The 15,630-nt window shown below is 47.4% G+C and overlaps 1 protein-coding gene across 2 annotated transcripts in view; it reads left to right on the top strand.

The window, feature by feature from the left end:
- The window catches only part of pitpnm3 (PITPNM family member 3), a 128,362-nt gene that overhangs the window by 55,801 nt on the left and 56,931 nt on the right, over positions 1-15,630 (top strand). For both annotated transcript variants that reach the window (XM_090218613.1, XM_090218614.1), the window contains exons 4-8: positions 925-991; positions 1,353-1,576; positions 10,589-10,778; positions 12,753-12,887; positions 13,668-13,861. In XM_090218613.1, coding sequence (XP_090074739.1) covers positions 925-991; positions 1,353-1,576; positions 10,589-10,778; positions 12,753-12,887; positions 13,668-13,861 — 810 coding nt within the window. The remainder of the gene's footprint in view (positions 1-924; positions 992-1,352; positions 1,577-10,588; positions 10,779-12,752; positions 12,888-13,667; positions 13,862-15,630) is intronic.

Genomic DNA, 15,630 nt, shown 5'->3' on the forward strand with positions numbered 1-15,630 from the left:
GTTACGTAAGAAGCAAAAAGGCTTCATTGTAAATATGCAGAGAACCTCTGATCACACATTCATTTTGCACTGTACTCCCTGTACCGGTCCAATAAATTAAAACACTAGCTCTCATTGTTATTCCACCTCCCACTTACAAAGAAACTTATCCATTGATTGATTGATTGATTGATTGATTGGCTGGCTGGCTGGCTGGCTGGCTGGCTGGCTGGCAGGCAGGCAGGCAGGCAGGCAGGCAGGCAGGCAGGCAGGCAGGCAGGCAGGCAGGCAGACAGGCAGGCAGACAGAGTAGGGCAGGCTGTAGGCTGGGAGCTGACAGGCTGTGAGTGTGTGACAGCCTCCCCTGGCAAACGCTACCAAGGGGAGAACAGATAAACAAGCAGGAAGTAAAGCACAGAGTCGAGAGAGAGAGAGCGAGAGAGAGAGAGAGAGAGAGAGAGAGGCTAAGAAATAAGATGACAGAGCGTGCAGAGGCTTCAGGGAGGCTCATGAGTTTGGCCAGGAGCCAATGGCTTGCCACACAAAATATGGCAGTGCCAGGCAGCTACTGTGGTGGGGACAGAACCATATGCCTGTATGAAAGGATTCTGTGTGATGAGTCAGTATTGACTTTTCCAGAGTATGTGCTTATGAGATTTGAGCTTAAGGGCATACAATATTTGGGGCTCAACTCTCAGATATGAAAGGAATAAAGAGAAAAGTTGAGGCTTTAGTTATACTGAAATTGGTTAGCTCCTGGGATCAATAATAATTGAAGTGTGAAGTGGCTCATGTATTGAGTTTTCTCTCTCTCTCCATTGTCTCTCCCTCTTTCTCTATCTCTCTCTCTTTCACTCTCTCTTCACCCTACCCTCTCTCCTTTCTGTATCTCTCTCTCTCTCTTCCTCCCTCGCTCTCTCTCTCCTATTTTAAATCTGTAGGGAGCCTGTATCGCCTGGGGCGTCCTCGATGTGTCCCTCAGAGCAGCATCGACGGGTTAGAGGACATGGAGGTAGGAGAATCACAATACACACTGATAAATAAATAACCAGTATAACTACCCTACACTCCGTCTGTTCATGAGGTGTCTGTCTATTATCTATAGTATATATGAATGAGGTGTCTCTATTATCTATAGTATATATGAATGAGGTGTCTCTATTATCTATAGTATATATGAATGAGGTCTCTCTATTATCTATAGTATATATGAATGAGGTCTCTCTATTATCTATAGTATATATGAATGCAGGTCCAGGAGTCTTGCCTTATACCACTAACCCACTTCTCCCTCCTCTCCCCTCACATCCTCCTCATCCTCACCTCTTTTCTTACTCTTCTTTGGTCATTCCTTCCTCTCCTCCACTCTACAGAAGACCCAGTGTAAGACCCACGTGTTGCTGCTGGTGATGCATGGTGGGAACATCCTGGATACAGCAGGGGGAGACCCTGGCACCAAGGCTGGCGATGCCACCACGCTGTCCTCCGTGCTGGAGAAGGTGGCTCGGGCACACTTCCAGGCCGCTGCAGAACATGTGATGATCAAGCTAGTGGCCTGCCCGGCTGTGTGTGCCGAGGCCTTCTCCCTCGTCTCCAAGTGAGTCAATCACACAACACGTCAAGGGGTGGAAAAATATTGACATTCTTAATATTTCTTTATTTTTAGGATTATGATTTTTGCTTTCTGTTTGGCAGTGAAGTGCAGTTTGTATTGGCTTTTCATCCCTTTCAGATTGCCTCATCGCTGCCTCCCGTCGCTGAGCTGAATAGCTGAAGCACAGTGGAGAGTCATGATTGCTTTATAGCAGTAATAACTTGTGATATGTGGGCTATATTTGATAGCATTTCCATTGAGGTGAATTCACCACCCAGCAGCGATTTGCCAGCGATTTAGTCTGACAGTCAGAATGACACTACACCGTTTAGGCATGTTTGTCATTTTTAAGGAGGCATAGCAGAATACCCAAGTGACCATTTCCAGTTCACACAAATTGGTCTCGGGAATCAAATGAGTCAACAGCGACGTCGGGCCAGAGATAACAGGCTACCAATTCTGTTGAAGGTTAAATTGGAAAATATATATAGAGCAGGCAGCCGTTAAACAGATGTTGGGATGATAATTAGCATGCCACTGACATTTCCCAGGCTTTCGAGGCATTTGGAAAATTAAACTCATAACCTTTTTTCCTGCTCACTGTTTTTAATTGATCTACCATAGAAGCCACCTGAAGACACTAGCTATATTCAGCTAACAGAGGAAGAAAGATGAAATTGAATCCCAGAGTGACTTCAAATGACTGGTTTGAGTTGCATTAGTGTTCCGGTGCTGTTTGGGTGGCTTTGTTTATTATTGGGATCATAGTGTGTAATTTGATGACTCGCTATGGTCTTTACCTAATTAACCACCGATGTTATTATTGGGCTCCTGTGTCTATCTGGTTGTGGCGTAGAGGGAACTGAATTGAAGATGAAACGTTTGAGGTATCAGTTACCTCCAGAATAGGCTGCTGCCCGCCTGTCAATGTTGATCTATTCAAAACATCTTCTACATGTACAGTAGTTACTGTAGCTGGCTGCCTTGAAAGCAGATGATGATGGCTGCCTGCAAGTCTTCAATCACACATAAGCCTTAAAGAGGTTTTCACTCTCTTTGGATCCTCTTCTTTAAAGCACCTCTGTTAAGTAATGAAGACCTTGGGCAGGTGAAAGTCTACAAAGTCTTCTAGTTATCTTCAGTTTTTCCTGTTCTGAGGAGGAGGCAGAAGCAGCATCTCTCTGTTCTGTTCTGTTGGGGCGATTGTCGGCAGTATATGTCAGGCTGCTGTCTGCACAGAGACTAATGTTTTCATGTTGTATTTAAAGCTGCCAGGCTTTCAGGGGGAATCATGTTTCAGCTCCCTACTCTATATGTTGTCTCTGGTAGAATGTCACTTTGTTTTGCACAGCTATTTTCCATTGATATGCCAGTGAAAATGTTTGTGTCTATATTTCCACTAGTTAGTATGTGTGGACTGGGAACCAGGAGACTGGGTTCTGAGGCTGCGTCCCAATTAGCAACTTATTCCCCACATAGTGCACTACTTTGATCAGCAGGGAATAGGGTGTCGTTTGGGATGCAAACGGAGTCGTCCGTCCGTCTGTCTGGTGCGGTGATTGGCGTTGGTGAGAGATAGTGACTGGAGGCGAGAGCTTAAATAGAGGGCTGTAGTGTTGCCTCAGCAGCTGTCTTGACATCTTTCTGCCTGCCTGCCTCCCTGCACGGCAAAGCAACGGCCAGGGAAGGAACAACATCCCCCGGGACTCCGTGTGTGTGTGTGTGTGCGCGTGCGCGCGCGCGTGTGTGAGTTATTGCCACATTTCTAAATCGCTGCTCCATGTACACTCTTCGAAAAAAGGTGCTTTCTATACTGAACAAAAATATAAACACAACATGCAACAATTTCAAAGATTTTGCTGAGTCACAGTTTATACAGTTCATTTTCTAAGAGTGTATTCCTAGACGGGCACATACAAACACAAATACACGTGTGTGACCGCATAAAGACACCCACACACATACAAGTGTGCACTGTGCATGCCCACATACACTCACTCACACACACACACACACACACACACACACACACACACACACACACACACACATACACACACACACACACACACACACACACACACACACACACACACACACACACACATATATATTAATTGATGCCACTGCCATTAAATTGTGTTTTTAGGCATGCCATTATAAACACAACAACATCCGAGGAATACAATGCAGAGGCGATGGTGGGAAAAGAGATTGCTGCTGTGCCGCTAATTCAATCTCCTGCTGGGATTTGACACTAGGGAGTGGATGGGCTCTAGCCTCTTAACGCGTCAAAGAGCAGCTCCAGTCTAAACAGGCCTCTGTGGAGGTCAGAGCGTGATTCCCTGTGTGTAGAACACAATGAGCTGGTGTGTTTGTGTTGTGTGTTTTTCTCCTGATAACCGGTGCTGTTCTCTTGGGTTGAGTCATAAATGGCACCCTATTCCCTACATAGGGCCCATAGCGTTAAAAGTGGTGCCCTATGTAGGGAATAGGGTGACATTTAGGACACCACCTTCTTGGTGTCTGGGCAAGGCCCATGGTGATCCTGAGAGGCCCTGAGAGCTCATTATGGGCTTTCTCTCCTAATGAAGGGACCAGCCGCCGCTGGCGAGCTGCTAGGTGTCAGGAGGAGAGCTGTAATGAGAGGCTTGAGTGGTGGAACACACACACCTAACACACACACACCCACACAGATACACAAGCACACAAGCGCTCTCATGCACACACACAGAATGAGGATGTGAACCAGTCAGTCTGACTCTTCACCATCGCACATCCAATTAACAAGTGACAACAAGTAAAGCACCTCAATGTATTTATTTTCCTGTGACACAACACATTTCCTCTGTGACAGTTGAAGATATACAAAACAGTGTCTACAGTTAAACTAATAAACAACTCAATGTCAAGTGATGTCTTAAAATGGCTTCCCTGATGGTGCTGGTCTTGTATTCCTTTAGCTGAGGACAGGGACCGACAGGGAGTTTGACCTGACAGTGACCCGAGGACAGGGACCGACAGGGAGTTTGACCTGACAGTGACCTGAGGACAAGGAGATACCACTCATTATTCTGTACATTCATAGCACACACAGCCAGAGAGCAGCAGCTCTCACTCCACTCCACACATCTTTGCCGAATTAAGCTCACCGTGAGCTGTGCCTCTGAATCTCCGTCTGTCTCTCCGTCTGACTCTGCCTCTCCCTCTGTCTCTCCTTCTGTCTCTGTCTCTCCCTCTGTCTCTGCCTCTCCTTCTGTCTCTCCTTCTGTCTCTGTCTCTCCCTCTGTCTCTGCCTCTCATTCTGCCTCTCCTTCTGTCTCTCCTTCTGTCTCTGTCTCTCCTTCTGTCTCTGCCTCTCCTTCTGCCTCTCCTTGTCTCTGCCTCTCCTTCTGTCTCTCCTTCTGTCTCTGTCTCTCCTTCTGTTTCTTCTTCTGTCTCTGCCTCTCCTTCTGTCTCTGTCTCTCCTTCTGTTTCTCCTTCTGTCTCTGCCTCTCCTTCTGTCTCTCCTTCTGTCTCTGTCTCTGCTTCTGTTTCTCCTTCTGTCTCTGCCTCTCCTTCTGTCTCTGTCTCTCCTTCTGTTTCTCCTTCTGTCTCTGCCTCTCCCTCTGTCTCTCCTTCTGTCTCTGCCTCTCCTTCTGTCTCTGCCTCTCCTTCTGCCTCTCCTTGTCTCTGCCTCTCATTCTGCCTCTCCTTCTGTCTCTCCTTCTGTCTCTGTCTCTCCTTCTGTCTCTGCCTCTCCTTCTGCCTCTCCTTGTCTCTGCCTCTCCTTCTGTCTCTCCTTCTGTCTCTGTCTCTCCTTCTGTTTCTTCTTCTGTCTCTGCCTCTCCTTCTGTCTCTGTCTCTCCTTCTGTTTCTCCTTCTGTCTCTGCCTCTCCCTCTGTCTCTCCTTCTGTCTCTGCCTCTCCTTCTGTATATGTCTCTGTCTCTCCCTCTGTCTCTCTTTCTGTCTCTGCCTCTCCTTCTGTCTCTCCTTCTGTCTCTCCTTCTGTATATGTCTCTGTCTCTCCCTCTGTCTCTCCTTCTGTCTCTGCCTCTCCTTCTGTTTCTTCTTCTGTCTCTGCCTCTCCTTCTGTCTCTGTCTCTCCTTCTGTTTCTCCTTCTGTCTCTGCCTCTCCTTCTGTCTCTCCTTCTGTTTCTGTCTCTCCTTCTGTTTCTCCTTCTGTCTCTGTCTCTCCCTCTGTCTCTCCTTCTGTCTCTGCCTCTCCTTCTGTATATGTCTCTGTCTCTCCCTCTGTCTCTCTTTCTGTCTCTGCCTCTCCTTCTGTCTCTCCTTCTGTCTCTCCTTCTGTATATGTCTCTGTCTCTCCCTCTGTCTCTGCATCTCCTTCTGTCTTTGTCTCTCCCTCTGTCTCTGCTTCTCCTTCTGTCTCTCCTTCTGTCTCTGTCTCTCCTTCTATCTGCCTCTCCTTCCGCCTCTCCTTGTCTCTGCCTCTCCTTCTGTCTCTCCTTCTGTCTCTGTCTCTCCTTCTGTTTCTTCTTCTGTCTCTGCCTCTCCTTCTGTCTCTGTCTCTCCTTCTGTTTCTCCTTCTGTCTCTGCCTCTCCTTCTGTCTCTCCTTCTGTCTCTGTCTCTCCTTCTGTTTCTCCTTATGTCTCTGTCTCTCCCTCTGTCTCTCCTTCTGTATCTGCCTCTCCTTCTGTATATGTCTCTGTCTCTCCCTCTGTCTCTCTTTCTGTCTCTGCCTCTCCTTCTGTCTTTCCTTCTGTCTCTCCTTCTGTATATGTCTCTGTCTCTCCCTCTGTCTCTGCCTCTCCTCCTGTCTCTCCTTCTGTCTCTGCCTCTCCCTCTGTCTCTCCTTCTGTCTCTGCCTCTCCTTCTGTATATGTCTCTGTCTCTCCCTCTCCCTGTTTCTGTCTCTCCTTCTGTCTCTGCCTCTCCTTCTGTATATGTCTCTGTCTCTCCCTCTGTCTCTGCCTCTCCTTCTGTATATGTCTGTCTCTCCCTCTGTCTCTCCTTCTGTCTCTGCCTCTCCTTCTGTATATGTCTCTGTCTCTCCCTCTCCCTGTTTCTGTCTCTCCTTCTGTATCTGCCTCTCCTTCTGTATATGTCTCTGTCTCTCCCTCTGTCTCTCTTTCTGTCTCCGCCTCTCCTTCTGTATATGTCTCTGTCTCTCCCTCTTTCTCTCCTTCTGTCTCTGCCTCTCCATCTGTATATGTCTCTGTCTCTCCCTCTCCCTGTTTCTGTCTCTCCCTCTGTCTCTGTATCTCCCTTGTTAGCTTTGTAAACTGTGTGCTCTGTAAACCCAGGCCATTAAGACAAGGGGAGGGCAATTAAGCAGAAATTCCACAAACTCTCTCTGAAGAGAGCCTTTTTCAGTCCTTGCTGCTCTGTGACATTAGATTAAGTAGGAGAGAATGTGAGAAAGTGTAACCTTCTCTCAAGGTTAGGCTGCTGTGTGCTGTATTAGCTTTGAGGAGAGATGCTAGCTTGCTGATGCTAGCTTAGGGGCTTATCTGTTTAATCAGCCTTATCTCCTCTCTCTTGTCATGCCGCTCCTAATGGATGGATCCTGTTAATGGCAGCTAGCTAGGCATCTCTTCATCAGCACATTAATATGTAAACCTGTAGAATCAGAAATGGATGTGAGAAAGGATGATAAACATTGTGCCAAAATGGCACCCTACTCCCGATGTAGTGCACTGCTTGGGCCCATAGGACTGCATTGATAAGAGCTTTGTGAATGGCCTTGACACAATTCTCTAAGTTGTATTATTGAAGAGGTTCGTTCATGTACTGTAGGAATAGGCTGACAGGCTCGCTGAAGGTTGAACACAACGGAATGCCTGCTTTTGTTAGAAGTGTTACACACAGGCAGAGAACAGGTAGCCAAGGGTCTCTTAAAGTGTGTGCTGCTTTTAAAAAAATGTAATGTAATCCATTTTTGTACCCCTTTTTCGTGATATCCAATTGGTAGTTACAGTCTTGTCCCATCGCTGCAACTCCCATACGGACTCGGGAGAGGCGAAGGTCGAGAGCCATGTATCCTCCGAAACACGACCCTGCCAAGCTAAACTGCTTCTTAACACACTGCTCACTTAACCCTGAAGCCAACCGCACCAATGTGTCTGAGGAAACACCGTACAATTGATGACCAAAGTCAGCTTGCATTGCGCTCGGCTCGCCACAGGAGTCGCTAGAGCGCGATGGGACAAGGCCATCCTGGCCGACCAAGCCTAACCCGGACGACGCTGAGCCAATTGTGCACCGCCCCATGGGTCTCCCGGACGCGATCGGCGGCGACAGAACCTGGGAAAGAATCTGGGTCTGTAGTGATGCCTCAAGCACCGTGATGCAGAGCCTTTTACCGCTGCGCCACTCGGGAGGCCTGTGCTGCTCTGATGGTATACCACAGTATATCCCCAGCTTCCTCCCGGCTAGCATGAACACTCTCCTAATGAGAACGTGTGTGTGTGTGTGTGTGTGTGTGTGTGTGTGTGTGTGTGTGTGTGTGTGTGTCATTATCTCACACAGCAGAGATACTCTCTCATAGTGTCTGGAGACATGAAAGCCTCTGTGTTCCTATTAGGATCTGTGTTGTTAATATGGCAGACTGAGAAAGATGAGAAGCAATAGTCACAGTCTCCTGAGACAGTTATCCACAGTGTTAACAGTGTTTGCTGTATTGATGTTGCTATGTCAACCTCATTAGCATTTCTGCCTCTTCTGAGCATCTTTAGGGCTGAACATGTTGTCTTAATTGAGAATCTGGAGAATCTAACCTGATTCCTATTACAGTCTTAATTAACGAGCCCTTGGTTGAGCAATAATTTTACACCTGGAAGAACAGGTTGCTGTCTCCCTACTTCTAATGAATTGTACTGATTCAAAACAAAAAGCACCAAGAAATTTGATTCCCAGCCCAACTTTAAATCCACCAACAACAACATACCTGTATAGTGGAATCCAATTACACTGAAAGTCAGTAACAAAGCATTGTCTGGACACTATAAAGGTAAAGAATAGACATCCCACTGCAATACCAACAGCAGGTGTTTGCATAAGTAGGTTACTAATTATCCATCTCTAGAAATAAATAAAGAACAGGCTGACGAGAGAAGCTGGGTGGGTGGCTTTGTGATGTCTTGTTGTGTTGTGTCTAGGTGCCCTTTGACCTTGGTCTTGGCCGTGTATCCACCTGTCCAGGGGTGTTATGGTAATGTGTGTTTGTCCTGTCCAGGGGTGTTAAGGTAATGTTTGTGTCCTGTGCCAGCAGTGTTAAGGTAATGTGTGTGTCCTGTGCCAGCAGTGTTAAGGTAATGTTTGTGTCCTGTGCCAGCAGTGTTAAGGTAATGTTTGTGTCCTGTGCCAGCAGCAGGGGGCTCTACAGGGCTCTGTTAACATGACAGGAACAGCATGACACAGCACAGCTATAGCTATGACCTTGCCCTCAGTACATTACACAGGCACATGACAGTGACTACCAGTGGATAACCCATATAGTACCGCTGTTACAGTCTAAGTACTTACAGTACGCAGCTTTAAAAGCAGACAGTCGACCATTCTGGGGGTCTTGTACCAGCTTTAGATACATTCTAGTGAAACGGAACCTTTCACCTAGCACATTGCCTAACTGTACCTGTGAAAGAACTGAACAGAAAACTGTTCCTATCACTTTTATACTGTAGGCAAGTCTTATTATAGTGGTGTCACAGTTTCATGCTCCATGTTCCCCACCACAGACACAGGGGATCTGTTCACACACACACAGAGAGAGAGAGAGAGAGAGAGAGAGAGAGAGAGAGAGAGAGAGACTCAATTTGGCATGAGGGTCTACTATACAAATTGATGGAAAGTGGTGTTGGGGGAAAAAGTGTTAAAATAGGCAAAAAAACACATTTCTTCACACATGGCTGTGGGGTGAGATAGGGATGCCAATTTGCTAATCTTGGTGTTCTCTGGCAAATGCCAAACGTCCTGCACGGTGTTGGGCTGTAAGCACAACCCCCACCTGTGGACGTCGGGCCCTCATACCACCCTCATGGAGTCTGTTTCTGACCTTTTGAGCAGACACATGCACATTTGTGGCCTGCTGGAGGTCATTTTGCAGGGCTCTGGCAGTGCTCCTCCTGCTCCTCCTTGCACAAAGGCGGAGGTAGCGGTCCTGCTAGTGGATGTACTGGCCTGTCTCCTGGTAGCGCCTCCATGCTCTGGACACTACGCTGACAGACACAGCAAACCTTCTTGCCACAGCTCGCATTGATGTGCCATCCTGGATGAGCTGCACTACCTGAGCCACTTGTGTGGGTTGTAGACTCCGTCTCATGCTACCACTAGAGTGAAAGCACCGCCAGCATTCAAAAGTGACCAAAACATCGGCCAGGAAGCATAGGAACTGAGAAGTGGTCTGTGGTTATCACCTGCAGAACCACTCCTTTACATGTGTGTGTATGTCTTTTCTGTGTGTGTGAATCACAGGGAGTGACAGTGCTGCACGCCACAGCGTCCGAGACCCTTTATCCAACAGTGTGGGAACCAGTGAAGGATATCCTTGCCCCTTTTACGCTCTAACAGCTGAATGCACACACACACACACATCAGATAAACAGAGGCTGCTATCAGACAGGCAGAGGAGGAGAGGTTCTGCCAGCCAGGGAGAGTCTACAAGCCTGCACCTGTAGAGAGAGAGAGACCATGCCAATAAAGCCCTTAAATTTAATTGAGAGAGAGAGAGATGATTAGCCACATCCTCTTTCGTCATATTTATACGTTCCGGGGTAACAAATCATTTTGTTGGATCTTTCCCAAAATAACATTGGATTAACAGAAGCAATACTTTTTCCAAATTCCATTTCCCAAGACATTTTTGTGCAGTGGAATCGATTGATGAATGAATGCCTGTTGATAAAGGTCAGAGGGATCTCCATTCACCATATAGGTACATTCCATTCTCCTTGTAAGACACGAAACTATGGCAACACAAGTACATTTCCAGGGAGAAATAATGTTTTGTTTTTTAAAATTGAATTGATTGTTGTTCAAGGCTCAAAAAATGACTCACTTCTTCCTGTCCCAGTCTGAACCCATACAGCTATGATGAGAGCTGTGTGTCCAGCAGCGTTGACCACCTGCCCCTGGCCGCCCTCCCGCTCCTCGCCATTGCAGCCCCACACTACCAGGACGCCGTGGCAACCCTCATCACCCGCGCCAACCAGGCCTACCACAGCTTCCTCGTGTCCCAGGACGGACAGGGCTTCACTGGCCAGGTGGGTCCGTCCTCTAAAGTGTCCCCCCATATAGGACTTCACTGGCCAGGTGGGTCCGTCCTCTAAAGTGTCCCCCCATATAGGGCTTCACTGGCCAGGTGGCTCCGTCCTCTGAAGTGTCCCCCCATATAGGACTTCACTGGCCAGGTGGGTCTGTCCTCTGAAGTGTCCCCCCCTTAAAGGCCTTCACTGGCCAGGTGGCTCCGTCCTCTGAAGTGTCCCCCCCTTAAAGGCCTTCACTGGCCAGGTGGCTCCGTCCTCTGAAGTGTCCCCCCCCATAAAGGCCTTCACTGGCCAGGTGGCTCCGTCCTCTGAAGTGTCCCCCCCTTAAAGGACTTCACTGGCCAGGTGGCTCCGTCCTCTGAAGTGTCCCCCCTTAAAGGCCTTCACTGGCCAGGTTGGTCCGTCCTCTAAAGTGTCCCCCCATATAGGGCTTCACTGGCCAGGTGGGTCCGTCCTCTGAAGTGTCCCCCCCTTAAAGGCCTTCACTGGCCAGGTGGCTCCGTCCTCTGAAGTGTTCCCCCCCATAAAGGCCTTCACTGGCCAGGTGGCTCCGTTCTCTGAAGTGTCCCCCCCATAAAGGCCTTTACAGGCCAGGTGGGTCCGTCCTCTAAAGTGTCCCCCCATATAGGGCTTCACTGGCCAGGTGGCTCCGTCCTCTGAAGTGTCCCCCCCCCATAAAGGCCTTCACTGGCCATATGGGTCCGTTCTCTAAAGTGTCCCCCCATAAAGGCCTTCACTGGCCAGGTGGGTCCGTCCTCTAAAGTGTCCCCCCATATAGGACTTCACTGGCCAGGTGGCTCCGTCCTCTGAAGTGTCCCCCCTTAAAGGCCTTCACTGGCCAGGTGGGTCCGTCCTCTAAAGTGTCCCCCCATATAGGACTTCACTGGCCATGTGGGTCCGTCCTCTAAAGTGTCCCCCCGGCTCCCACAGGGTCACACCGACTGACTGGAGATGAATCATACTGTTAGGAACAAGGGAGGAGAAGAGGAGAGAGAGTATGGGAGATCTCATTCCCTCTAATCTCTCAGGCCAAATCCAATAATGTGCTGCAATCCATTTAATGGAAGCCAAAGATTTCCAGAGGAAGTGATGATTGGGATAGAGAGGGCTGGGTAATCCTCTGTGTTCACTGTGGGGACTAATGTCGCCAGAGACCTGCAGCTTTATTTGTCTGCAGACCTCATTAACTCTCACACACCTGTGGGCAATCACCTCTCTGATAAAGACCTATGTTTTAATTAAATGCTGTAATTTTCAAGAGCACATTATTGGCAAAACCATACAATGTATAAACTCTATTATATTTAACTTCCTCTCCTTGCATAATTATATATATTTTTTTGTACTTTTACCCCTTTTTCGTGATATCCAATTGGTAGTTAGTATTGTCCCATCGCTGCAACTCCCCTACGGACTCGAGAGCCATGCATCCACCGAAATGACCCTGCCAAGCCACACTGCTTGCTTAACTTGGAAACCAGCTGCACCAATGTGTCGGAGGAAACACCGTCCGCACAAGAAAATCACGATGAGACAAACCATCCCCTAACACGGACGACACTGGGCCAATTGTGTGCCACCTCATGAGTCTCCCGGTCACGGCCGGCTGTGACACAGCCTGGGATCGAACCCAGGTCTGTAGTGACGCCTCAAGCACTGTGATGCAGTGCCTTAGACCGCTGCGCCACTCGGGAGGCCCCTCCTTTCATAAATTTGACAAGATTTGTGGTCATAAAGCAATTCCAAGTCAGGAAGCCAAGTACAATGGTGTCACGTCAAACCAATTAAGGAGAAATGTGTTGTTCCCTCAGACCGAGTCAGTCCTAATGAAGTGTGTTATTGACATTCAGATTCGACTATGGATCTGAACAGGCACGGGGCCCAAATCTGCCTGCTGGGGAGGCATGGAGCTAGGGTTTCTAAAACGGTGTGTGTGTGTCTGTGCGTGCGTGCTTGTGTGTTCCTGTCCAGGTGTGTGTGATGGGCGACTGTGTGGGAGGTGTGCTGTGCTTCGACGCCCTGTGTTTCAGCAGCAGCAGTAGTAGCAGTCAGAGGCAGCACAGCAGCCCCAGCAGCAGCAGGAACAACAGCACTGAGAGCCTCAAGGTAGTGGCATGACACATTACAACTCAATCAACATATACTCTAACATGTTCTGTAAAACTGCACTTTTAGATTCCCCTAGACGCTTTTAAATTGAGGCATTACAATGTCAGTTTGTGCTCTCTGTGCTATTCAACTATCTCCCCATGGCCTGTAGCTAGAATTGTGTAAGATCTTCTCTGTTCAGACAGCTTTCCTCTCAGACAATCTCTCCTTCCCCATGCTATCCTAGCCAAGACCTTTAAAATCCTCTCTCTCCGTCCTGAGCTGGCCTGTCTTTTCCTGTTTGTTTACACCCAGTTAGTACTGCATGATCCCCTGGGCTGCTCTCACTGTCCGAACCCTCCCCCCCCCCCCCCCCCTCTCTCTCTCTCTCTCTCTCTCTGTAGTTAGCAAACATAGGTTCAAATATTCTTTAGTGTATTTCAATTACTTTCAGAGACATTGAAAATAAAGTAGTTGAATATTAAAATGTATTTGGAAATACACATGGAAAATACTAAAATACACAATACAAAGTGCATTTTCAAATGTAAATATTGAAATTGTTGTTTGAAATTGTAGGCTATTTATAGAAAATGATATACACAGAAATATTTCAAGTACAAATACTCAAACGCACATGTATTTATACCCAGGTCTGGTAGCTAGCCAGCTCCCACATTCTCCTATGTGCTGAGAAAAAGGGATTAGCAATGAGCTGCTCATTTGTGTTCAGTTATGGTATTTGAGTGTGAGTGAACGGTGAAGGCTTGTGTCCCACGCTCTCTTCCACCCACGCAGGATAACCCTGAGGACAGCCCCTGTCACAGCCCCAGCCTTGGACTCAGCTCCAGTAAGAGGCTGAGTAAGAGTAACATTGATATCTCGGCCCTGCCCAGCGATGGACACAACCAGGCCAGACAGCCCCTCAGCAGGAAACAGAGTGACTCGTATGATGGAGACACATCTACTGGACAACACAGCTTCTTCAGCAGGTACTGTAGACAGAGAACATCACCCTGATGGAAGCTAATCCTTACCAAAACCCTAGCTACATGTCCACACCCGGTTCAACCATAACCCTTAACCATAACCCTAACCCTTAACCATAACCCTAACCCTAACCCTTAACCATAACCCTAACCCTTAACCATAACCCTAACCCTATCTACATGTCCACACCCAGTTCAACCCTAACCCTTAACCCATAACCCTAACCCTTAACCATAACCCTAACCCTAACCCTTAACCATAACCCTAACCCTTAACCATAACCCTTAACCCATAACCCTAACCCTTAATCATAACCCTAACCCTTAACCCTAACCCTAACCCTTAACCCTAACCCATAACCCTTAACCATAACCCTAACCCTTAACCATAACCCTAACCTTAACCATAACCCTAACCCTATCTACATGTCCACACCCAGTTCAACCCTAACCCTTAACACAAACCCATAACCCTAACCCTTAACCATAACCATAACCCTAACCCTTAACCATAACCCTTAACCATAACCCTAATCCCTAACCCCTAACCCTTAACCATAACCCTTAACCATAACCCTAACCCTTAACCATAACCCTAACCCATAACCCTAACCCTTGACCATAACCCTAACCCTTAACCCTAACCCTAACCCTTAACCATAACCCTAACCCTTAACCATAACCCTAACCCTTAACCATAACCCATAACCCTTAACCCTTAACCCTAACCCTAACCCTTAACCCTAACCCTTAACCATAACCCTAACCCTTAACCATAACCATAACCCTTAACCATAACCATAACCCTAACCCTTAACCATAACCCTAACCCATAACCCTAACCCTTAACCATCACCCTAACCCTTAACCCTAACCCTTAACCATAACTCTAACCCTTAACCATAACCCTAACCCTTAACCCTAACCCTATCTACATGTCCACACCCAGTTCAACCCTAACCCTTAACCCTAACCCATAACCCTAACCCTTAACCATAACTCTAACCCTTAACCATAACCCTTAACCATAACCCTAACCCCTAACCCCTAACCCTTAACCATAACCCTTAACCATAACCCTTAACCCATAACCCTAACCCTTAATCATAACCCTAACCCTTAACCCTAACCCTTAACCATAACCCTAACCCATAACCCTAACCATAACCCTTAACCCTAACCCTTAACCATAACTCTAACCCTTAACCATAACCCTAACCCTTAACCATAACCCTAACCCTTAACCCTAACCCTAACCCTTAACCCTAACACTTAACCATAACCCTAACCCATAACCATTAACCATAACCCTTAACCATAACCCTTAACCATAACCCTAACCCTTAACCATAACCCTAACCCTTAACCATAACCCTAACCCTTAACCATAACTCTTAACTATAACCCTAACCCTTAACCATAACCCTAACCCTTAACCATAACCCTTAACAATAACCCTAACCCTTAACCCTAACCCTTAACCATAACCCCAACCCTTAACCATAACCCTAACCCTTAACCCTAACACTTAACCATAACCCTAACCCATAACCCTTAACCATAACCCTTAACCATAACCCTTAACCATAACCCTAACCCTTAACCATAACCCTTAACTATAACCCTAACCCTTAACCATAACCCCAACCCTTAACCATATCCCTAACCCTTAACCATATCCCTAACCCTTAACCCTAACCCTAACCCTTAACCCTAACCCTTAACCCTAACCCTAACCCTTAACCATAACCCTAACCCTTAACCATAACCCT

This window comes from Oncorhynchus mykiss, chromosome 24, assembly GCF_057628025.1.
Source record: "Oncorhynchus mykiss isolate SJ-2025 chromosome 24, ASM5762802v1, whole genome shotgun sequence".
Taxonomy (NCBI): Eukaryota; Metazoa; Chordata; class Actinopteri; order Salmoniformes; family Salmonidae; genus Oncorhynchus; species Oncorhynchus mykiss.